This window comes from Chionomys nivalis, chromosome 6 (genome assembly GCF_950005125.1).
Source record: "Chionomys nivalis chromosome 6, mChiNiv1.1, whole genome shotgun sequence".
Lineage (NCBI taxonomy): Eukaryota > Metazoa > Chordata > Mammalia > Rodentia > Cricetidae > Chionomys > Chionomys nivalis.
This window is the reverse complement of record NC_080091.1, coordinates 32336909-32363167: the sequence shown is the minus strand read 5'-3', so window position 1 is coordinate 32363167 and position 26259 is coordinate 32336909. Positions and strand designations below refer to the sequence as shown.

Sequence of the window (26259 nt, the reverse complement as noted above, 5' to 3'; positions counted from 1 at the left end):
CTAGGAAAGATGCAAGCCCTTAGAGATGATTCCTTTGTAGAGCTTAGATGTACGTGGATGCCCATCATTTTGTGTTGAGATCCAGTTCTACCAGTTAATATTCATGGCTATGAAATGGGAGCATGAAACCAGCCAACCAACAGTCATGTCACCCATTGTGAGAGATGATTTTCCTGTTCTGTCCACTATACAAATAATAAGTTACCTCCATTAGACAGAAGATTGACTCTTGATTTTTAATAAGTTAGTGACTGAATCAGGACTCAAACTAATGACCTTGGAATCAATAAATTTCTTAGAGTTACCTGGTCATTCTGTCCCCATTGAAGGAAAGCCATGTCTTCTTTCTGGGAAGGTCAGTGTCCAGGCCTGTTTTATTGATGGGACTACGGACTTTCCTCCTATCAGGGGCCCCACAAGCCTCACAGACTGCAGGGAGACGATCCATGAAAGGGGAAGAGTGAAACTTGGTTCAGCATCATTTTTGCAGGCACTGGGTCAAAACTTCCAGAGTTTGATCTCGTGGTTTATTCTCCTTGCACATTAAAGGACAGTAGAACTTTGGGGAAAGGTTTCCATGTGACAGCTAGCACAACAAAGCTTTAGGCTTAGCTAGCTAGCAACTACCTAGCAAGGTAGCAAAGCACCTGTGACCATTACAGTAAGAATGAGTTCTATTGGCTGATAACCAGAACTCAGGGCAAGGCTTCAGGAGGATTTGTAATAAGCATGAGGGTAGACTCTGTTGGCAGAGGATGCCAAGTCATGGAATCTCTTTCATAAAGACGACTTCTACTCGCTCAGAGACTAAGTAAAGAACAAGGGCCTAAAAATGCCCAGGATACTGGAGATCCAGGAAGACTGGCCCTATAGAATATCAAAAAGGTCACCAGGTTGTCAGGCAACATTCACTCCAGCCTTCTGGGGGACCAGGCATCTTTTATTTCCTTCTATTTAAAAAACAGGTCTGCTTGATTGACAGTCCTGGTTACTCCAATGGTTTCTTTAAGCTGAGCTTCCTATATTCTTCTACCATCTACCCTTCCAGGTCCATTCCATCATTCATTTATGTGTCCACCTGCCTATCTGCCTGTGTGATTTTTTTTAGCAGCAGGCTGAGCATTTGGTATGCACTCCATCTTCTGCCAAAGCAGCAATGTATTAATTTAGCTTAGTGCTTACAACACTCTCTGCCCATATTTTTCCTGAATACTGAAATTAAGCGTTTGAGGCTTCCACGGTTAGCTGCAGCGAATGTTCTTTATTTCTCATGCTGCCAAGAGAGGTTCCCATGCTGCCAAGAGAGGTTCCCAATGACCCGTGGGAGAAATGACAAGACTCCCAAGCTCTCCTTCCTTGTTGCTTTTTTGATATTATGAAAGACCATTTTCAGTATTAGACATAATTGTTGCAACTGTCATCATTTTTGAATACGACTTTTCATTTCTTTAAGTTTTCGCTAGATAGATTCTCTTTATCCTGAGAGGAAAATGGTATGAACATTTTTATGGGTTTGTGACTGGGCATGATTTTACAACATCAAATTATTTTTGAAAAATATTGTACGAATGCACTCTGCCAGCAGCAATAAAGGAATAGCATTTAATCTCTACTGGTGTTGGAAAACAAACTTACGGCTATTAGTTGAGGACATATTTCGGAGTAGGAGGAGATATGTGCAAATGTATTTTGCTAAGTAAGTGCGAAGACATTTGCTCTGCACGCCCGTGGGCCTAACCCCGGAGATATAGTAGTGAGTGTTGGGCATGATGCGACAGAAAGATCTAGAAGACAGGTCTGAGAGCCAGGGCTCCTTAGAGGGCATTGGGCACTTTGCTGCAAGCTCTGCTCCTATGATGAATGCCACACATGATGTTTGCTCCCTTGTTCCAGCTGATAGAGGACTCTCTTGACATAACAATTAAGACACTCCTCTTGTGCTCCACATTGCAGGCTAATTATACTTTTTACTTTGTGGATAAGATAAAAATTTTATCGGAAACACTTCTGAAGCTATCCAGACTTTTCCAGGGAAGCGGAAATGGACAAATGTTCAACCAGTTGCGGGTATGTGTGACCAAGGACTGGGAACCTCCTGCTGTCATCTGACTGAGATATTGGGGTAGCCCTATAAATATCTAACTAGTTTGAAGCATAAATGGGTTCCCAGTCGACTGTCAACAGATTGTATATGTCTAAAAAACTTTGTGAATTTTTAGTATTTCTCTCATGCAAATTAGCTCTATGGAAAATTAATAATTTACTAAATACTGATATTTTAAATTTTTTATTAAATTTAATGCTTTTTACATAGTTTACATTCTTTCCATTTAGAAGTTTATTATTTTATCATTTTTCAATGCTGTATGGGTCTCTCAAAACAGAAAAAACAAAATGAAACCAGAATACTAGATAAAAACAGAAGGGATTAGTTGGGAAGGAGGGATTCAGCAGGAGTGGGAGGACAATGTGGTAAGGTAATAGGACATAAATACAATAAAATTTATTATATATGTACATGGTGATGTCTCAATGAAACCCATTATTATTTATAAATAACATGTGAGTAAAAATAAAAAGACTCTAATATTGAAAGATTATTGTTTAAACTAGAGCCATTTCCTCAGAGTCCAAGAACTGTTCCTTGTAAAATGATAACTCAGGCAGATTGCCTAGTAACTTTTGGGCATCTGTGAAATCATAACTTGAAAATCTGGTATTTGCCCATATTTTGTTCATGGTTGACCTACATGTTAATCACTGAACAAACAGTTCACATTGTGGGCTTAGGAGCCACAATGGATAGGTATGATCCTCTTCTCCCATGCTCACTCATTGAGTACACACATGCCCATTGCAAAAATTAAAATGCAGAATTTTATTAAGGCAGATTGATTCTGGAGAGCTCTCCACAGCATTGACAGGTGAGGCAACATTGAAACAATGAGAGAAGAGCAAGGCCCAAACTGCTTTTGAAGGCATGACTTTGCATGTCGGCCCCCAGAGAGGGTCTGGGAAAGGCTGAAGTCCTTCTGTGTAACCACCACCTCTCTGTACACAACTGGTCTGCAGAAAGGAGGTGTAGAGGAGGAATTATGGGAAAGAATCATGGCTTTGTCAGGAAAACTTGCCCATCATTTTTGATATTAAAGTACCATTGCAATTACAATTTTTATAATCATTGTCTTTATTTTTCAAGGCTCAAGACTATATCAGATGCTGGCTTGTTACTTATTAAGATGTCTTGCCTTAGGGTTTCTGTTGCTGTGGTAAAATACCGTGCAGAAAAGCAGCGTGGGGAAGAAAGGGTTATTCACTTACACTTTCAAATCATGGTTCATCAAAAAGGATGCCAAGGCAGGGACTTAAGGCAGGGACCTGGAAACAGGAATTCAAAGCAGAAGTCATGGAGGAATGCTGCTTCCTGACACCCAGGACCACCAGCCCAGGGGTGGCACTACAGTGAGCTGGGCCCCTCTCACACCAGTCATTGATCATGAAAATGCCACAAAGACTTGCCCACAGGCCAATCTGACGGGGCATTTTCTCAGCTGAGGCTCCCTCTTCTCAGATCATTGTTCTAGCTTGTGTCAAGTTGACAAAAACCTCTCCAGAACATGTCTGAAAACTTCTTTTAAAGTGGGTCCATTTTGTGTTTCTTTCTCCTGTGTCATTAAATTTTGTGTAAGTTTAATAAGTATTAATTGACTAAGAAGGTGTGATGCCATCATTTCTAAGTCTCCTTCCTTTCCTTTAGGATGCCCTGAGAAACAAATTCATAAGAAGCTTTGTAGAGAGCCACTTAGATATTGATGTGGACAAGCTCACGGAAGATCTGCACACATATGGTAAGGGCGCCGATGGTTTGGGTGGGGTACATCCGTCCGCAACTGAGTGCTTGGCTTCTACCCCGTCGGCCATGCTGTTGCTGGCGACATTACCAAACTGACCTGTACACTCCCCATTTCTGTTTCACTATCTGTAACATGAAGGGCTTGAAGTAGATATGCCCCAAATTTGTTCACGCCTGACGTTCTCTGGTTGCAGCAGGAAGGCTAGAGAAACGAAAGCATTTCATTACAAGTTTATTGAAACATAATTGGTGGAGGTGCTGTTTTCCAAAGCGGTAAGTGTAGGTTGAATAACTCTTACATAAAATACTCAGGACACAAGAATTTTATATTTGGGGAACTTTGTACACATCCTCAAGGGAGTAGTTTAGGGATGGGGCCCAAATCCACTTATAAAAATCTTGTAGCTACTACATACCAGCCTGAAGCTAATATTTTTTTATTAAATAAAATTATTTATTTATTTAACATCCTGACAGCAATTTCCCCTCCCTCTTCTCCTCGTATTCCTTCTCTCTACCTCACTCTGCCACCTGCCTTCCAATCCACTCCTCCTCTGTTTCTGCTCAGAAAGGGCAGGCCTCCCGTGAGTACCAACAAAGCAGGGCATGGCAAATTGCGATAGGACTAAGCTCCTCCCCTTGTCTTAAGGCTGAGCAAGGCAGCCTAGAGTGAGGAATAGGTTCTCCAAAGCCAGCCAAAGCATTCGGGACAGGCCCTGTTCCCAGTGCTGGGGGTCCCACAAGTAGATCAGGCTGTACAGCTGTCACCCATACGTAGCTTGCCTAGCTTGATTCCATGATTTTATACAGTGATTTTCAGGATGAAAACCAAATTTCATGATGTCAGATTTCCTACTTGTGGTTTTATTGGACCAGTCAGCTTTACTTTGTGATTTTTTTTATGCTGATCAGCTAGTTGTCATCTTCCATGAATTTATTTCAATTGTTGTATTTTTCACTTATATCTTTTTGCACAGTTTCTACCTTTTTTATTGCCAGTCTATTTCCAACAAAATTGTGTCTAATTATGTTTTAATTCCCTGCTATTAACTATACAGTTCATCTTTTGTTGGTCTTTATTTTTTCTCTTTAGTTTTATTTCTCCGCCTTATCGCTCTATATGACTATTAAGTATTTTTCATTGATGACTAGGTATTTAATAGTGAAAGGTAGTATAGATAAATTTATATCTCCAGATGGAATTACCTTCAATGGATCATTTATTTCCTTGATTTTGGCAGAGAGCTGAGGTGGGGTGACATTCTCTTAATCCCATTATTGTCTGCTCTCCTCTGGAGGAGAAACTCCACTAGGGAAGGGAAGAGTCTGAATTTAAAAGATGGGTGTTTATTAGAGTCCATGTCTTTGGAACCCGGTAAGGTCTAAGCCCCATGGGATCTCTGGATAAATAACCTCTTAGTCCTTTTAAAAATTATTTCTTTTAGATTTTTTTTGAATTGTGTGTGTGAGAGTTTTGTCTCCATGTATGTATGTTCACTACATGTGTACCTATTGCTTGAATTCAGAAGAGGAAATACGAGCTGCCAGAACTGGAGTTTCCTGACGGTGGTAATCCACCATGCCGGCTCTGGGGACTGAACCCAGCCTCTCTTGCTTTAGGTTTCTTAGGACTTAGTGATTCTTACCAGCAGGAGTCCTAAGTACCCATCTGATCTCAGACATTCAAGTCTTTCCTGCACTGCTTGTTGTTTGAAGCCATAGTGAAGACTTTTATTTTGATTGTTTATTTATTTAATGTGTGTGCACACCGTGTGTGTAGAGCCAGATAAAGTGTTCCTCGGCTAGGCTGTTATCTCAAGAATTTTATCACAACAAGCAATGTTTGATAATTTTTAAAAATAAAATGAAATTTTTTTTAATGGAGGTAAAAATGTTGCAAGAAAGAAGACAATAAACTTTTCTTAATTATAGAATGGTAATCCTCAGGCCTAAAGGACCAGAGGGAATTTCTGCTTAGAATAACGGTCCCATGCTTACATTCACAGCCTGGAGAAAGCCATTTGATATCCTTCACTGTTGCTCTCTGTCTTATTCCCTGGAGACAGGGTCCCTCACTGAATCTGGGGCTGGTTGCTCTTTGGCTAGGCTGACCTAGCCCTGCTTGCCCTCACCTCCTATCTGCCCACCCCAACAAGGAGGTGACAGGTTTGTATGGACACATCCAGCTTTTTGAAATAGGTGTTGGAGATCCTCATGCTTCCAATGTACTTGAGCCATCTTCCCAGCCCTTATTTCTAAAAAGTCTATTCTAAAAGAATGCCGTCCAATTACTCTAACTGGGAATGTTCTTCTTTCTTTTCTCTCTTTCTTTCTTTCTTTCTTTCTTTCTTTCTTTCTTTCTTTCTTTCTTTCTTTCTTTCGTTCTTTCTTTTTTGGAACAAGTGGACCCTTATTCTAAGCAGGAATTCCCTCTGTGGACCTTTAGGCCTGAGGATTACTATTTATTTATTTATTTATTTATTTATTTATTTTTTTATTGAAAAAAAAATTTTCCCACTTCCTCCTCGCCTCCCATTTCCCTCCCCCTTCTCCCGCCCCTCTTCCCCTCCCCCCACTCCTCTTCTCCTCCCTCTCCAGTCCCAAGAGCAGTCAGGGTTCCCTGCCCTGTGGAAAGTCCAAGGTCCTCCCCACTCCATCCAGGTCTAGGAAGGTGACCATCCAAACTGTCTAGACTCCCACAAAGCCAGAACATGAAGTAGGATCAAAACCCCGTGCCATTCTCCTTGGCCTCTCGTCAGCTCTCATTGCTCGCCATGTTCGGAGAGTCCGGTTTTATCCCATGCTTTTTCAGTCGCAGTCCAGCTGGCCTTGGTGAGCTCCGAATAGAAGGCCTGAGGATTATTATTCTATAATTAAGGGAAGCTTATTGCCATCATTGTTGCAATGCTTTTAATACCATTTAAAAATAATATCATTTTATCGTTAGAGTTAATAAAAAGTATCAATGCTTGCTTGTGAAAAAAACTACATAATGTAAACAGCCTAGTGGAGGAACACTTTATTTGGCTCAGGGTTTCGGAGGTGTCAGTTCATCATGATGGGAGGGCTGAAGCACAACATCTTAAATCATGGCAGCAGGACATAGAAAAAAGTCATACATGAAGCAGTCAGGGCAAAGGACATGCCCTGGTGACACACTTCCTGTAAAGACCCCGCTTCCTACTTTTCACCCTTGCCCAATAGAGCCATCATATTATGAATCCATCAAAAATTCATCTATTGATTAGGTAAGAGCCTTCATGAAAATCACAATTTACTTGATTTTTCCCCATTTGATGTATCAGTAATACAGAAAATATATTTTTGTGTGTTATATAGTTTATATATATTTATAAAGTATTTATATGTATTTATAAACATATATATATATATAAAGCTGAGTTTGCTATTGGCAAATACTTAGTTAATTTTGTGTATGAACAAAATTTGACTCTTTTGAGCTATTTTTTAATTAAACATTCATATTTATGTTTAATTATGGGAGACCCACTGTATAAACAGCAAGCTATAGAGAGAAATTGATACGTCTGATTTGTTTGCTGTCCCCAGGACAGACGCTGGACCAGATGTTCAACCATGAAGGGGCTGGACACTTCCAGTTTTTGGGTGGTATCTTGGCCAATCTCTCTTCCTGTGTGGTGTTGGACCGATTCCAGGCAGTGGAGACTGTTGGCACCCTGGAGACCACAGCACATGAACTCATGCAGCAGAATAGTTTCTTGGCCAGTAAGTACTTGGCAGAAATATGTGCTCACCAAAGCACCAGCTCCAGGAGGTGGTCATTTTGTCTCGTCTCCCTAAGCACATCTCAAGTGGATTCAGGAAGAAGTATTTTCTAAATGAACCATAAAATGGAGCAGAGGTGTATGCACCGAGCTAGTGAAAAGATGCTCCCCACACTGTAACAACAGGCAGCTGTTCACAGTCCCCAGGGCACCACTACCTGCCCTGTCTATTTTTACCGTTCTGATTTCATTTCATGGTAAAACCTCACACCAGGAGCAATGTACTCAGACTCCCTCTATCACTTTTATTTTTATCACAGTATCTCGATGCTCTGAAGTAGGAAAGAAAAATGACAATGGCTAGTTGGAGTCTATTATCGCTTGTACATTTATTCAGCATAAGTGCGATGTTCTTTTTGAGCAAATATTGGATTATTACTTTGTTGATTGGTGCTATGGATTCAAGCCAGGACCTTGTGCAAGCTCAGTACTTATGCTTCTGCTAGAGCATGTCTCCAACTCCACTGAGTTCATTGAGATTTAAGATGAATTTGCTGGAGACACAGCGATACTGTAACAAAATGCTATTAAGTTCAGCCTGGGGGACCCAGCCAAAACTTGTTGCATTAAAGTTTTGTAGACTAGAAGGAGAAAATCAAGGTGCCCATTGGTTTTCTTTGATGGCTGTTAGGGAAGGGTATCCAGTGCACATGTATTGGCTAATGGATGCTTGTCTCCTTTTGAAGCCTCTTTATATAATCTCTTCCCTTATCTGCCAAATTTGCCCCTTTCATAAGGATATGATCATGTTGAATTAAGGCCTATTTTGAGAGCTTCATTTTAACATGACAACCCCTTTCAAGGTACCATCCTCATGGGTGGGTAGATGGCTGGCTCAGTGGATAAGGAAAGATTTTGTTGTGCAACGTGAGGACCGAAGTTCAAATCCACAGCACCCATGCTGAAAACAAAGACATAAAACAGCTGTGGCTATATACGTAAGACTGAACCCCAGTGTTAAGGCCGCAGGGACAGCATTGCTGGGGCTTTGTGGCTGCCAGCAGAACTTCAGGTTCAGTGAGAGACCGTGTCTCAAGGGAATACGAGAGTGATGGTGAGAAAGGGCACCCGATGTCTTCCTTTGGCATCCACATGCATGCACATGCATTCACACACATGTGTGTATTAAGCACACCTGCTCACACAAATGCGTGTGCATTATCCTCTCCCACCACACACACACACACACACACACACACACACACACACACACACTGCTCTCTCCTAAGGTGATCACATTCTGATCTCCAGAAGTTTGCATTTTGAGGGAACACAATTCCTCTTACAGTAATAGTTCTCCATTAAATACAGAGAATCTAGGCCGTAGAGAACGTCTTACATTTAAGCTTCCAGATGCAAGTAATTGACAACAGAGCTTCTGTGCAGCTGGCTGAACTTGTGGCTCCAGGGAGATAAGGCTTGGTTATCTGATCAGCTTTGAGTCATTTTACAGGTCTATTCAAAATGTGAAATGAATAAAGTCTTTGTGTTGGTGATACCACAATATTTACCGTCTTTTTTAAAATTGGAAAGGTACCTTGGGCTGTGAATTACAGGGTCTTGTTTCAGTTGCCAATAGAACAGCGTATCTTGTTTGATTGCCCTCCTGGGGTTGCATTCACCACTGCAGGCGTGGGAGGCTGGGGTTGCATTCACCACTGCAGGTGTGGGAGGCTGTGCAGAATCCCAGGTTATGCCTGTTATCCTGCCCATCTTGTGTGTCACATCTATGAGCTGCATGACACTTTTTTTTTCTTTCCTGCTACCAGGTGTCATATTCAACAGTTCCTTGGGACACAGGCACATCAGATCAGCACGTCATAAATTGCCACCTCATGTCACATATACAGTCCGGACCAACATCTTATACAGTATGAGGACAGACTTGATAAAATATCCTTCCTGGAAGTTTCATCCCCAGAATCTACCAGCTGATGGGTTCAAGTATAACTACATTTTTGTCCCACTGCAAGACATAATCGAGAGAGCCATCATTGCAGTACAGACTGGACAAGAAGCCGTGGAGCCAACGACCCAGGCACAGGCAGCTCCCTACCCATGCCACACCAGTGACTTGTGAGTAGTGGTGGTCAGCCACCTTTTTCTCTAGTGTCTACCTACCTGGAGAGGAATTCTGCACTTAGAGAACAGAATAAAGTAAAAAAAAATCTTTGAGTTTCTCTACTGCTGTTCCAAAGTATGACCTTAAAATGGCCATTCCTGCTTTTAATTTCTTAAGATTCTCTTTTTAAAAAATATGTATTTGAAGCCGGGCGGTGGTGGCGCAGGCCTTTAATCCCAGCACTTGGGAGGCCGAGGCAGGCAGATCTCCATGAGTTCGAGGCCAGCCTGGTCTACAAAAGTTAGTTCCAGGACAGGAACCAAAAGCTACGGAGAAACCCTGTCTCGAAAAATCAAATATATATATATATATTTGAATTATTTAGACAGAATGCAGTGATTGAGCCTTATAGTTTATCCTTGGTTTTAACTGAATTACCCACAGAATAAAGGTCTTTGAACAGAAAATTCCAGGAAGTTTCCCAAGCAAAACATGAATTAGATTTGTGCCCTGTACTATACTGAATCCATGTGACTGGAGGGATATGTAGACATTGCTTTAGGTAAAGCAGATAATGTAGGGATGAATATGTGTGTGCAAATATGTGTGTGCGTGTGTGTGTGCACGTGCATGAGTGCATGCGCTCATATGCCTCCTATTTTATATATTTGCTGATGCTTGCATCTGGAGATGATTCCTGGAAATAAAGCCCTCTAGAAACTCAGAGGGCCCTTAATGTAATTAAGTGTAGTTTTCAACCTGATTATCGGACATCTCTAGCTTTCAACGAAGTCATAACAAAGTTGATGAACCCTGGCCAGGAGGACTGTGCATGTCTGCCTCCCAGCCCTATTTTCTCATTCCTGGGGAAACAGAGGAAGGTGATTCTTTCTTTGGCCTAAATCTTTGAAAAATAGGCTGGGTGCTTTGTACTTTTTAGGGTGGTTGAGAGTTCCACGAGGCCCTCTGTCTTGGGTGTACCGTGCGCAATCTGGGAATGTGTGGAAGTTGTGTCATTTGGCAAATAAGCTGTAACAACAGGAAGTACTGTTTAAAGCTGAATCAGCTGGCGAGACTACTTGGAGGAGAAGCTGGGCGGTATTAGCTGAGCCAGGCAGAGGGCGCTTAGCAGATAGAGCACAGACTCCAGTTTGCAGAAGTTCACTGAACTCTGGTGTTCCCTAGCAGACCACAGCATGAGCCAAAGCAGATGAATGACACTGCTGAAGGCTGCGGGAACGGCCTTGCTTCCTTCCTTCCCTGGGATGGAGGCTGTTCTCATAAGCAGCTGCTCCTGGGTCACAAAACTTGTGGGTTGTTTGCTCTCCCTGTGTGTCCACTGCATCTGCTGGGACTCTTAGAGGCTCCCTTGAAAGCACCGGAGGAATAGAGGGGTGAGCCTAAGGTCATTAGAGGGATAATTACATGTGAGTCTGGTTCTGAGAACAGACCAGATACTTGTCTTTCAATGATGCTGTTCATAATGGCTGCTGTACACCTGACCTCCGAGGTCAGGCGTTTTCTCCAGCTGATTGGTGGGTCCTTTGAGAACAAGTCACTTGATTGTTTTTGTCTCTCCTTTCTGCATTGCGATATGCCTTAGCTATTATAACTCATCAGTACATTGTTGATGACAGTGGCATTATGAGATGCTTGCCTTTGGTGGTAGGATGACGTCTGGATAGGGCCAGAAGGCAACTCAATTAAGTGTGTTTTGGGGCATCTTAGTGTGGTAGAGAGAGCAAACGTCAGGGACACAGAGAGAGACCAAGTTCCCATTTCCACTGAGGGATTGCCATACTAGGCGAATGGTTGATAAGACAAAAAATCCCCCCCCCCCTTTTTTTTGTAAAAATAAAAGCTTTTCTATTTTTTCAAAGCAATGGCAGTTTTTCCTTTGGACATTTTCAACATTACAAAACGCTTCTAAAGTATTTGTTTTGTTGAAAGAGCTGAACCCAAGAATACGGCTGTCATTGGCTACCTGTCATGCACGAATGCTCCATTTAAATTCAAATGCTAAAAACATAAGACGAAAGGTGAATTTCAAAAACTCCCATACAACAGTCTCCTTCAGCTTGCAGAATGTGTTACGAACACTGTGTATACAATCGGGGACTGTGTGTACGTGGGTGGTAACACATTTGTTTCCTCCAGTCTGGTTCATAGATAAGCCACAGGGTAACATTCTCCACCTTGGCCAGAGGATTCGCTGGCAAGAATAATGGACATACTAGCAAATGTGCTCATGGAGAGCTGGAGGTAGCCTCAGTTCCTGCTTCTTAGCACTGTGAGAGCCCTGTGAGGAGTCATTGTGTGAGCTAGGGGAAGGCATGTCCTCTCTGCCCACTGGGGATCGGTTCTTGTGTGTGAGAAACATGGCTGCCAGAAAGCTGGAGTGAGTACATGCTGGGGTGTGGCTTTGCTGCCGTGACGTCACTTCTTGCTACCTGCTCTCTGGGTGCCACTATGCATTCCTGAGACCTATTCGTTTTACCTGCTTGACTGCCAAGAAGTTATTTTCCCTCTCTGAAAGACTGGAATCCTGGAGACCTCTCTTTGAGACACATCCTTTCTTAACATTCAGTTCCAAGATGCCTGTTGTCAGAGACTCAGTGTGCCCGCAGTGACCAAGGACTCAGTCACCCAAGTCAAACTCCTAAAGCACATTTGTTCAATAATTTTCAGTAGTTCCTGCTGCTCACACAGCAAGTTGCATATTCATTAATTTATTAATGTATTCAATGACATTTATGTGCTATTTGTCAGTCTCCAACTTTGGGGTGAATCAGTGAAATGAACAGGTGAAAAAATTCCCTACTCTGCGGCACCAACAGTTCAGGGAACTCTACAGTACAGTAAAGGAGAACAGTGAATTGAATTTTAATGGCAGTAACTGCCATGATGTTCGGAAGTGTGGTGAGAGGTCAGGAGTGTGCGCTGAGTTAGTCAGCGAGGTGGGAGTGGGTCACACCATAAAGATAATGTTAACCTAGACTTGGAGGGATATAGAAATGTAGTGGAAGGTATGTATATTCCTGGCCAGAGACCCCCCAGGAATACATCCTTTTGACAGGCATGGCTGGTGTGTGTGGAGTCAGAAGAGCACACCAAGGCATGATGGGAGGAGGTGAGATCAGAGAGCTTGTATAACTGCAGGGGATAAGAATATGTTGGAATGGTGGAAGGCCTTGAGAAGCGATGACTTTTCCTGACAGCTGGAGGAACAGAATTTCCCATAGGGCTTCTCTGTGTATCTCTGGCTGTCCTGGAACTTACTAGGTAGACCAGGCTGGCCTCGAACCTGGAGATCTGCTTGCCTCTGCCTCCCAGTTGCTGGGGTTAAAGGTGTGCATCATCAATCACCACCTGGCTAGGAGGAGCAGCATTATAACCAGGGCCCCAGGTCAGGGCTTCCTGGGTTTAGTCCAGGTGCTTACCTCAAAGCAAGTCAGCAATATTAATGTTGAAGATCAGGGAAGGATTTAATTAACATGTGTATCCAGGGAAAGTAGAATATTAGTGCTTTAAGTTTTAGGATTAAATAGAGGGCGAGCTGGAGCCATGGGTGGGAGGCAGGCATGATTAGAATGTGTATGGTCTGGTTGATCATTATTTAAGTCCTGGTTGAGCAAGCTGCTCCACAAAAGTCCTTGTTATTAAGGGACAAACAGTTCCCAGGAGATACTTGCCCTTGCTAGATGGTGATCTCACCCTGCCATCAATAAAGCTATGGTTGCTGTCTGTGAGGCTCTGCTGTTTTTGGATTTTACGTGAACTGTTGCTTCAGGATATCGAGACGGGAGACTTCTGGGTGCCTTTTAGGGGGTCTGGAAGGGTTGTGAGATGCTGCAGCGAATCTTGTCTTTGTGCCTTCAGCTCTGAAGTGGGTTGAGATAGGTTGGGTATCACCAGGTTTTAGACAGATATTCTGAGTGCTAAATCTTCCTACATGCAGAGACCCCAGAGTTAGGGAGAAAGATTTACAACAAAGGCCGAGTGCTTCTGCTTTCCTGTGGATGAAATTAGGAGTCTGTGTTTGTTTGCTTGCTGGTTTTTTGTTTGTTTGTTTATGCAAATGATGCCTGTGAAAGAATTAGAGCCTTTGCTGACAACTCTCTGGATTTTTGCTATAAATGATAAGGCATAATGATCAATAAACGCAGGAGAATTAGGGCAGAAGATGGTCTATTTTATTTTGTTTTCTTTTCCTCTTCTTTTAAAAGTCACGTGGCAATAAGAATAATCTAATAAGAAGGAAGCATTGATGATGTGTACACAGGACGCTGGTTCTTGTGACCTTGAATAATTAAGGGAGAAGAGGCCTCAACAGAATGGGAGGACCCAGCCACAGGCAGGAAGGTGGCAATCCATCCCTGACAAGACAGCCTGTTTGCGTTTCCTCAGCTAGGAATCGCTATTCTTCACCGAACTCCTCCTCTCTCTGTCCTTGTTCCTCTCTTCACATCATATCAGCTTTCAGCCCATGGAGTCAATGCTTTCGGGAGGGGAGGCCTAGAGAATGTGAAATGAGACTGTACAGATGGGCAGGGGTGGGGCTGTGTGGAAGTCGCACATTTGTAATTATCCTAAGGATAATTTAAAAATGGACACATGAAATACTTGTTAGGGGATATTTTATGATTGAAACTATAGTGTATTTCATAAACACACAGGATCTCAAGTGTTGATACATGGCTTTGCAGGGTAAGGCAGGGAACTCACTTTCAGAAAATGAGAACCACAGTAACACCGAAGAATTCCTTTCTGTGTAGAGAGAATGTTTGTTAATTCAGTTCTTTTCTGTTACTTGAGTCCCTCAACTCATAGCATGACGGAGTGGGGTCCAATGGAAGGAGAATGTGAGAGTTGGTACTTGCTGGGTCTGGTAGGGCGGTGGTTGCCAGGAGTTGATGTGGTCTTTGTAGTGTCTTTGGAAGAGTGGAGAATGAAGAGGTACTACTACGGAGGAGTTTAAAGTGTCAGTTTCGAACTCGTTGGTCCCCATAGGTGCCCAAGCAGGCCCTTTATTTGGTATATTTTGATGGTTTCCTCTTTTGTTTACTGCAAATCACTCTGATAGACACTGCTCTCTACTTTCTCATTGTCCTGTTCTCAACACAATCTCTGTGCCTGGCATGCACGAGGCAAAGCTGTTGGAAGCCCCGGCCCTGCCCTGGTCCTTTTCTGTCCCACGGAGAGACCCTGCACACAGGTTGATGACAACAGCTGTCATGGCAGGTAGAAGAAATAAACTCTGCTGTGTAGCCATCCATGTCTTATGCCCCAAACAGCTTGGAGAAGAGTAAAGAGGAGGCTTGTGTCTTCTTGAGCTCTCAGGGATCTGCAGTTTCTCCATACTGTTCGCCCAAAAGCAACCATAGCAATGCTTACCGTAAACTCGTTAGTTCCCTTTACACAATGCTATTTATTTTCTAAGACCCTTATGGACAGAGCTAAAGCAGCTGACACCCATTTAGCTCATCTCTTGGAAGTCTCAGGGCATCTTCAACGTCTTCAGTCTGTTTCCTGAATAGACTATGAGTTGTTTCGTCCTTAGGCGTTTCCTGTGAGAGCCTTGTCTTTGGGGTGCATTTTGCACCCATGGGTTGTAATTTCTGACGTTTGTTAACATGCTATGTGGGGAAGTTTGGGCACATGTGGGGTGATTAGGTAATCATAACAGGAGCTGACCCCTATGTAGTGCCTCGAGGTCAGAGATGCTGTCTTGAACTAAATGGCTTAGTTCTGTTCAATGAAGACTGAGTCCCAACTAACGTTCCAAACACCTTCAAGTGAAAGCATCACACACTCTGCCTCTGAGCACCTCATTCCCTCATATACTTATTCTTCCATTCATTTGTTAAAAAAAAGACGTGTCTTGAGTCTACTGTATGACACATTTTTTTCTTGGCCCTAAGAGGGATGTAACTATCATGTGGGTTTCACTTACTGCTTTGCACAGCAAGTAATATACATTTATAATTAATTAGGAGAAGAAAGAAAGATAGTAAGACACAGAGCTCTGTGAGTGGCAAGGGAATGGTTAGTTCACACTGGTTAATCCCAGACGACTTTACCATAATGGGAACTGGGATGACCCTGGGATATCTTAAAACCTACCTCATAGCAGATCCTGGAACTTGGGGGGCAAGACTTGCTTCCTAAGGTTTTGTGATTGCTTTTAAGCTCCAGAGATCCACTGAAATTCCCACAATGAAATGCTGAAATAATTGGACCAAAACTCCACACTGATGTCCTGGCTTTGCTGCTTGCTAATCCTAAGACCTTGAGAGTTAAACCAGTGATTTGAATTTGGACTGTCATCTCCTCCTCTTGAATTGCATGCTAATCGCTGTCCTGTCGACCTCATTAGCTCGTGCAGTATAGATCATCATGTGTGAGGAAGGGGTGGCCCCATGAAGGCACTAGATGCAAAACAGAGCAGGCGCTCATGTGGCAGCTCGTTTTGTTGGAGGACTGCTCTGATTGATGGGGGGTTTTTAGTTTTTATCCCTACTGATGCTGAAAGCCAGGGCAGGTGTAATGTTTTTACCTGGTGTTAGATTCAGAGAACAGCGGCTACAGTAGCTCTCTGCCTGTCTGCCAGAACTTCCTGATTGAGCTATGGAAGGTATGAAAGAAAAAAGTGAAGTAAGAGTGTCAATAGATGTCTTCACTTGTGTATGGTGAAGTTTGTCAGTGCTCATAGTCCCCATATGAGCCATGGGACCGAGGTAACCTCTTCTTATCCTCGTCTCTGTCTAGGTCACAAGCCATAGACCACTCTAGTTGATCATATTGAGGAGGGCCATAGAAGCTAGAGAACTTTTAAATAGCTGAATATAAGTTTATTCACTATGAATTCTAGAAGGGAATGAGAAGGAGAAAGGAAGAGAGTGAGAAGCAAGAGGCAAGAGTACTGTTATGTCTTGGTGATTAGCCCCGTTGTGTGCTAGGCTCTCCTAGGGTTGGCGAGGGCTGGTCCTAGGTAATAATACTGATGGAGCTGGGACATGGTTGCAGAGTGGAGAGGAACAGGCCGAATCCAGGGTGGTGTGGGAAATGAGGCCTGGACTGCTACCTCCAACCCACATTTAAATCCAACTCCTGTATCCTGCCTGACAAAACAGCAGCAGGGCTCTCTGTGTCGCTCCTTCTTATACTGGGGAGTACTTAGAATGCTCATTCCATCAACGATTCTCCTTTGAACTCTGAATAGTGCTAACGCAGTCATGCAACACAAACAGCACCAGTAAGGAGGGTTATTAAAAAGTAAATCAATGAGGTGCCACTTGCAGAAAAAAGCAATGGGGACAATTTGATGCTTGTGAAGACCAGAGTATCTTTTAAAACAGGCCTAAATGCATAAGAGAGTTTTACTTTAAATTGTGGAGTCTATTTATAGTGCTTTCATGGATGTTTCAGGAGGGATAAATACAAAGAAGATTCTGTAACATATTAGTTTGATATATGCTCTTCTGATAATAGACCAAACCTGTTTCTGAGGTGACTTAGACACCCCGGCTTTATTATAATCCTTTTTTGTTGATAATTTTGCCAATAAATGATTATCAAGAGCAGAGAAAATAGAGAAAAATGCTTCACACTGTATTAGCCTGCTCTCTGTTGCTATAGAAATACCTGAAGCTGGAAAATAAATGAATATGAGTTTACCTGTCTCATAGCTTTGAAGGTTGGAAGTCCACGTTTGGGTGGCCTTATCAGTTGGCTTCTTGGTGTGATTTCCAGGACTATGTCCTAACTAATGTGGGCTAAGAATCAGAAAGTAATCTTCTCAGTGCACAGATTGGTAGAAGCTTACAGTGTTTGAATTTCAGCTATGCATCATTAAGATTCTAGACTAGACAGGTAAGGATCTGAAATAACGAAGTTGTTTCTTTGTTTCCTGTTCTACTTCTGCAGTCTTCATTTCTGCTTTCGTCATCTTTCTTCAGCCTTGGTGCCTTCTTCAGTATTTCCTCCTATTTCATTACATATGCTCTTTTTGTCGTCATATACTCTTGGTTGCTGTTATTATTTCAATGCAGTCTTTTATTTCAGGATTTATTTTTAAAAAATCCTCCCTGCTTTGCTCATTAAAACAAAACAAAACAAAAACATTTAGCTCTTATTGCAAAACCAAATCAAAATACAACACTCTGGATACATACATCACATTTTTTCCTTCTTCTTACGGCTTCTTCTTGCCCCCACCAAGAAAGATTTTTTAAAAAACCCAACAAATCTAATGACAATAACAAAAATAACTTGACCTGACTACATTCATAGGAAATGATACCAGGATAAACAACAAAATATGAGATTCTTTTGGTTTTGTACATGAAGCAAACAACCATCACTGAAGAGGCTGTGGGCTAAATCAAAACACAAATTCAACACGTGTTGAATCTCATTGGAGGTGGAGAACGTGGTAGATGCTAGAAGTGGCCCAATAGCCTTTGTCCTAAAATAGGCAGATTAATGCAACAGATCCTTTAGATTAAAAAGGGTTTATTTACCTACCCACACCTGGCTACTGGGCCCTGCTCTTTCAAACAACTTTCAACAACTGTTTTCCTTCACCACAAGTGCAATCTATTGTACTATTTTTTTAAAAAAATTATTGAAAAATTTTTCTTGTAAAACAGTTTCATTATGTTTTCCCCTTCCCTAATTCCTCCCAGATATTCCTCACCTTCCTACCCACCAAACTTTATGTTCTGTCTCTCTTTAAAACAAAGAAAGACTAAAGTAGAAACACACACACAAATAATTCCCACAAAAACACAAAATGGAAATCAAAATAAACAAAAGGCCAATAAGACAAAATAAAACAAAAACCAAAATCCAAAAAACCTAAACAGAGCAAAATGAGACAAAACGTCTACAAAAATACTATGTAATTCTTTTTGTGCTGGTCAAGTGCTCCTGGCCACGGTAGCCTAGCCACGGTAGCCTGCCCTGTAGCGTGGTTAATACACCCCGTGAGACTCCACTAGAGAAATCTGGTTTTTCTGTTGCCAGTGAGTATGGACTTCACATAGCTTCTTATTTATAGTTGGAGGCATATGTATGTTTCTCCATCTCCTCTTACTCTTTTATTTATTTATTTATTAAAGATTTCTGCCTTCTCCCCGCCACCACCTCCCATTTCCCTCCCCCTCCCCCATCAAGTCCCCCTCCCTCATCATCCCTAAGAGTAATCCAGGTTCCCTGCCCTGTGGGAAGTCCAAGGACCACCCACCTCCATCCAGGTCTAGTAAGGTGAGCATCCAAACTGCCTAGGCTCCCACAAAGCCAGTACGTGCAGTAGGATCAAAAACCCATTGCCATTGTTCTTGAGTTCTCAGTAGACCTCATTGTCCGTTATGTTCAGCAAGTCTGGTTTTATCCCATGCTTTTTCAGACGCAGGCCAGCTGGCCTTGGTGAGTTCCTGATAGAACATCCCCATTGTCTCAGTGTGTGGGTGCACCCCTCGCGGTCCTGAGTTCCTTGCTCGTGCTCTCTCTCCTTCTGCTCCTGATTTGGACCTTGAGATTTCAGTCCGGTGCTCCAATGTGGGTCTTTGTCTCTGTCTCCTTTCATCGCCTAAATGTTTTTCTTTGGGTTCACCTTCTTAATTAGCTTCTCTAGGATCACGCATAATAGGCTCAACGTCCCCTATTCATGGCTAGAAACCAAATATGAGTGAGTACATCCCATGTTCCCCTTTTTGGGTCTGGCTCACCTCACTCAGGATAGTGTTTTCTATTTCCGTCCATATGCCTGCAAAATTCAGGAAATCATTGTTTTTTACTGCTGAGTAGTACTCTAATATGTATATATTCCATACTTTCCTCTTACTCTTAACAATCTTTCTGCTTCCTCTTCTGCACAGACCCCTGGACCTGGAGTAAAGGGCCTTGATAGAGACATCTCATTGAGTACTGAGTGCTTCAATGAAATATGTTTATAGCAGTATTTCATTAGTATGTTTCTTTAGCAGAATCATGGCAATGACTATAATAACAGCTTGGCTATAGCTTGTTAGGTAGGTTTTCCCCTGAAGCCTATGACCTATTTGGTCTCAGAGTTTGGCCACTTTAGCAGTGTCAGATCTCAAATCCAATCAGAAAGTGGTTGATTACTCTTATAACAGTTGTGGCAATATTATACCAGTGTATTTTACAGACAGGTTTCTTTTGGAGGTTACAGGTTTGTAGCTGGGAAATACCGATGATTATCTTTCCCCTCTGGTAGAATGCAGAGTACCTTCCAGTACCCTGAATGTTAGCCAATAAGGGTAAATCTTCTGGTTAGGCACAAGCTCAGCTTCTTCATATTTGATGAGATTTGTTAGTGTTGTTCAGCAATAGGGCCTTACTATCAGGCTTATCCCTGTTGTGAAGAACAGCCAACAGCCTTGGATGTAGCCTGTGATACTTGAAGGATCCCATGGTGCCACTTTGTTGAATGACTCAGCATGTAACCCATTCCTGGCACTGGAGGTTGGAATAAGATATCTAGTCAGAGTATGGTCGTCTCTATGTTTTGGTGACTCCATTTAGATTTCTTTCATCTATGTATATATTTAGGAAGGGTCTACCATAGTAGGCTTCCGTATGGTTTTCCAGTGTCAGCTGTCCTCCCCATATCCCCTCTTTCACCCGTCTCTCCCATCCACTGCCCCATTTAATCCTCATGGTATAGATTTCTCTTTGTCTCTTCATAACAATATATTTTATTTAATCCTCTTATCCCTTTCCATCACCTAACCTCTGTGGTCATTCAGATTGCAGCACACATATTGGATTGAAATCTAACCCCATTTATAAGAGAAAATATACAATATTTGTCTTTTATGGTCTGAGTTAACTTTTTCAGTGTGGTTTCTTTATAACTCCATCCATTCACCTATGACTTTCATATTTTTATTTTTTTAAGAACTGGATAATATTCTATTGTGTAATTATACCACATTTACATTATCCACTGGTTGGCTGTTTTCAGTTTCTGGCTTTTATGAATAGAGCAACAGTGAACATGAATGAACAAGTAAGTATTTCGATAGTAAATGCACAGTAGTTGGGATTTATGCTCAAGAGCAGTATAGCTGGATCTCGAGGCAGATAATTCCCAGATTCCAAGGAACTGACATACTGATTACTATAGTGGTTGTATAAGTCTGAGCTCCCACCAGCAATGAGTAAGTGTTCCCCTTTCCCCGAGTCCTCACTAGCATGACCTGTCATTTGTTTCATTGATCTTGACCATTCTGACTGGGGTAAAATGAAATCTCAAAGTAGTTTTGATTTGCATGTCTTTGATAGCTAAGGATGTTGAGCATGTTTTTAAGTGTTTCTCAGCTGCTTGTGTTTTACCCTTTGAGAACTTTCTGATTAGTTCTGTGTGAGGCTCAATGTGTGATTTTAGCTGTAGTGGTGCTTCTTTTATGAACTTAAGGTACCTTTGTGTATGGTGCATAAATGTTTAGAACTGCAATATCCTTTTGGTGGATTTATTTTCCTATCATGTCATACGTATGTAGTGTTTTTCCCCATTTATTCTAATTAGGTTTGGTTTGAGGATAAGAAAGGATTTTTTGTTAGATATTATTATATTAGATATTTTGTTAGATATTAAAATGGCTATATCTGCTCGCTTCTTGGGGTCGTTTACTTAGAATACCGTTTTCTATTCTTTTGCCCTCAGATGATGTTCATCCTTGCTCTTGAGGTATGCTTTCTGCATGCAGCAGAAAGATGGATCCTGTTTTTTAATCAAATCTCTTAGTCTAGGTATTTTTTAGTAGAGAATTTAGATCATTGGAATTGAGAGCTAATGATGAGCAGTGTTTGTTTATTCCTGTTATTTGTTGTTATGGTGCGGGTTCCTTCCCATGATTTTGATTCACTGTTCTGGGATTATTTATTCTTTTCTCTTCTTGGTTGTGGTTAACCTTTTCTTCTTAAAGGTTTCCTTCTACTGTCATCTGTAGAGCTGGATTGGTAGATAGAAATTGCTTAAATTGGTTTTAAAGTTGTGGAATATTTTTATTTTTCTCTTGATTGCTCTCATAATTTTGCTTGATGTTGTAGTCTGGGCTGGTGTCTGTGGTCTTTCAGAGTTTTAGAACGTCTGTCCAGGGCCAACTGGCTTTCATATTCGCTCTTGAGAAGCCAGGTATTATTCTAATGGGCTTGCCTTTATATGTTTCTTTGTCTGTTTTCCCTGTAGCTTTTAATCTCCTTTCTTTGTTCTGTACATTTAATGTTTTGATTATTATGCATTATGGGGAATTTCTTTTCTTGTCCTACTTCTTTGGTGTTCTGTACACTTCTTGTATCTTTACAGGAGCTTATTTCTTTAGATTAGGAAAACTTCATTCTTTGATGAAAAGTATTTTCTGTGACTTTGGCCCTGATTTCCTTTTCTTCCTGTATCCCTATTATTTTTAGACTTGGTCTTTCCATGATGTCCCAGATTTCCTGAATGTTTTGCACTTGGTTTTTGTTGTTGTTGTTGTTGTTTAACCTTTTCTTTGACTGAGTTATCTCTTCTACCTTGGCTTCAACACATGAGATTCTCTTTTCCGTGTCTTATAATCCATTGGTCAGGTGTATCTCTGAAGGTTTTTTTTTTGTTTATTTGTTTGTTTGCTTTTTGTTTTGTTTTGGTGTCCTAACCAATACAACCCCTTTTTATCTCCAGTTTTGTTTTACTCTGGGTTTTCTTTAATGATTCTCTTCTTTGTTAAATTTTGCTTTCATGTCTCAAATTGTTTGCATCATTTCTTTCAACTCTGTGTTTTTATAGACTTTATTTAAGGATTTATTCGTATTCTCTTTAAGGTCCTTGAACATATTCATAATTACTGTTTTGATATCCTTGTCTCGTTTTTCAGCTTTGCTGCATATCTTGGGGCCTGCTACAATAGGGTTAACAGCTTATGGTGGAGGCATATTATTTTGACCATTCACGTTTGTGGTGGTGTGTTAGGATGTAGGCATCTGGAATTATGTTTGAGGTATTTCTTCTGTTGATACATGTCCTTGTCTTTGTTGGGCTGGTGTGTTGTTACTTTCCGGATGCTAGGCAAGTACGGTGGCTGTATGGGTTCTTGATAGAGAGTACATCTTTGGGTCTGGATGTCACAAAGGAATGGACATAGGCTGGGGAAAAGGTTGAAATGGGCTGTGGGAAATATCTCAGAGGGTAGGGTCTATACAAAGGGCTGATATCCCCAGGTAATAGAGGTGGGGTAGGAGGAGAGACTCCTGCGATCAGGCTGCTCTAGGGCTAAGGACCAATTTGGTGAGACGATAATGGAGGACAGAAAGGATAATGAAAAATCACCTACCTGAGATCAAGTTCAGTGTGGCCATCAGGTGACTCAGATGATGCTTATGTGTCAAAATGTCAGTTAGAGGTAACTAGTACACGCTACCCTTTGTTATCTTGGCACACAAACACACTGCCTTTAAACAGAACCTTTTATTCCTTGTCCTCAAGATTTCATGTTAATATCATAATACAAACAGTACATTTTTTAAATTCCTAAGTCCCTAAATTCTTCAATACTTTGAAAGTCCAAGGTTTCTTAAGTGTGGGCTCCAGTAATTAAAACAAAAACTTTATTATTCCACCTAGGAAGGCCCAGAAACACAATTGGATCCAAGCAACCCCCAAATCTCTGTTTAAGTCTAGATTCTGTAGCTGAATGTTCAGCAACTGCCCAACATCACACATTTTATAGTCTTTGAACTCCAAAAAAAGCTTGGGAAATTCCATCCACAGCCTATATAGCTTATATTACTGGTCCTTTTAAAATGCCACATGGTCCTGGAATTTCCAAAACCATGGGGTTTCCTTGGCAACTAAGATTGCACCTTTACCAAAAGCCTCTTCTGGCATTTTCGGAGAGACTGAAGCTCTGTCATGTAGCACCAAGCCTTAGCTGCGCACTAAGAATCCTCCATGCCTTCAAAGCCACCATGACCTGGGTGATTCTCATGTGCTATTTACTGCATTCCCCTGTGAGCTTGAAATGCAACCTGTCTCCGTGTACTGACTCTAAGCAAACACTTTTGCAGTAAAGCTCAGTTTTCACCTGAATGGCAATGACCTCTTACTACGTCCAGTTACCTTTTCAGCCCTCGCTGACCAGCACCTTGCTGTCCTGACAGATCACACACGCTTTTCTAGTAAACTTTATTTGTTCTGGTGGCCGCATGGATACATTTATCTCTCTTTTCAGTGTGGAGAATTCCTTCACGTACTTTCTTTGGTGTTGGCTTGATGGTTATGACTTTCTTCAGTTTGTGTTTATCATGGAGAACTTTCCTTGCCCATTCAATTACAAAGGGTGGCCTTCTAGATACAGTAATTTCTGGTACTTTCTTTCATGGCTTGGAAGCTGTTCTGTGTCTTCCTGGCTATTGTAATTTTTGTTGGGAGACCTACTGTTATTCTAAAGAGCATGCCTTCGTCCATGATGTAGTGCTTTGTTCTTGCAACTTTTCATGCTCTTTCTTTGTGTATTAACTGTACAGAGGCTCTTCTCTGGTCTGGTATGTGTGGTATTCTAAATGTCCCCACTATCTGTGAAATGTCCTGCTATTTTATTATTGACTATATTTTCCATATCTTTAGCTTACTTCTTCTATGGAATGATTCATAAATTTCATCTTTTAGTTGTATCCCATAAATCTTATTTTTGTGTTTATATTTTCTTACTATCTTTATTGTTGTTTTTAGGATTCAATGTCCATTTTTCTGTTGCTGAGGCTTTCTACTGAGGCTTTATTTGACTCATTGATGTCTTCATTTCTCAAACCTGAATTGATTTTTTCAGAATTTTTGTCTTTTCTATTGAATTATTCATATTGCATATTGTTTTTCTCATTTCATTCAACTACTTATCTGCCCTTTCTTTGGATTCATTACAGAGCTTATTCATGTCATCATTTATTTCACTGATTTTATATTTTTAAGTATTTTTTAGTTTTTCTTATATGTATCTATGTGTTTCTGTATGGTGGCATGTGTGTGAGTGAATGTGCTTGTTGAATCCAGAAAAGGGTGTCAGAGCCCTGGACGTGGGGTTATAGGTAGTTTTGAACCACTCAACATGGGTAGTAAGAACTGAACTTGGGTTCCCCTCTTCTAACATGAGGGCCAGGGTCTAACCCAGGGCATCAGGCTTGGTGGCAGTGCTTTCACCTGCTGAGTCATCTTACCTGGTCCCCTTCTGAAGTACTCTTTGATCCCAACTAGTCACCTCCTTTCATGACTTTTTTCTTTTTTCCACTGAATTTAATTAGGATTTCCTGTCCAAGCATGGGTAAGGGAATGCTCACTTAAGCATGGGCAACTCACCAATGGCTATCTCAAAAAGAAAGTCGCCTTTCCCTCCCTTAGCAATCGTTGACTGCCAAAAGCCCCTCAGGAAAGTTGGAACTGTGTGGATCTGCAGTCATTCATGGTGGAATGTTGAAGGCTGGATTTTGTACTGACCTTGTCGTATGCACCACTGGGACATGTTCTTGATTGGAAAGGCTGTGTGAGCATGAATGGCGGTGTTACACAGCAACCCTTTTATATTCTTTTTGTCTTACAATCTTTCTTTTTTTTTCATTTTTTTTATTAATTAATTTATTTAATTATTAAAGATTTCTGCCTCTTCCCCGCCACCACCTCCCATTCCCTCCCCCTCCCCCAATCAAGTCTTCCTCCCTCCTCAGCCCAAAGAGCAAGCAGGTTTCTCTGCCCTGTGGGAGGTCCAAGGACCACCCACCTCCATCCAGGTCTATTAAGGTGAGCATCCAAACTACCTGGGCTCCCACAAAGCCATTACGTGCAATAGGATCAAGAACCCATTGCCATTGTTCTTCAGTTCTCAGTAGTCCTCATTGTCCGTTATGTTCAGCGAGACCGGTTTTGTCCCATGCTTTTTCAGACCCCGGCCAGCTGGCCTTGGTGAGTTCCCGATAGAACATCCCCATTGCCTCAGTGTGTGGGTGCACCCCTCGCGGTCCTGAGTTCCTTGCTCGTGCTCACTCTCCTTCTGCTCCTCCTTTGGATCGTGAGACTTCAGTCCAGTGCTCCAATGTTGGTCTCTGTCTCTGTCTTCTTTCATCGCCTGATGAAGGCTGTGTGAGCATGAATGGCGGCGTTACACAGCAACCCTTTTATATTCTTTTTGTCTTACAATCTTTCTTATGTTTCATATATTTTTTTTTTTTTTGGTCTCCTCTTCAAAGATGGGTCTTGGACGGTGTTTATGTCTGAGTACACAGCATAACTTATTCTCCACACACTGACTAAATATAAGTCCCTGCATTAGCTGTTCACCGCCTCAGGAGTGTCTCCACTCAAGAATGAGAGCAGTGCTAATGATCAATGGGTAAAAGCATAGATAGTTGAAGGCAGCTTGGCAGGATCATTTAGTAAGACAACCAGAGTAGGTTCCCCTTAGGGTCTGTGAGCTCTCCATCAGCAGGGTATTGCCTTAGAGTACAGATCAAGCATGTGTGCCCATTGAGAAGGCTTTTAA

At 41.7% G+C, this 26259-nt stretch overlaps 1 protein-coding gene across 1 annotated transcript in view; it reads left to right on the top strand.

Annotated features, from left to right (window-relative positions):
* Window positions 1-26259, top strand: part of Abca13 (ATP binding cassette subfamily A member 13) — a 405330-nt gene that overhangs the window by 122882 nt on the left and 256189 nt on the right. Inside the window, exons 28-31 of the mRNA XM_057772486.1 lie at window positions 1954-2067; window positions 3758-3848; window positions 7424-7600; window positions 9429-9735. Coding sequence (XP_057628469.1) covers window positions 1954-2067; window positions 3758-3848; window positions 7424-7600; window positions 9429-9735 — 689 coding nt within the window. The remainder of the gene's footprint in view (window positions 1-1953; window positions 2068-3757; window positions 3849-7423; window positions 7601-9428; window positions 9736-26259) is intronic.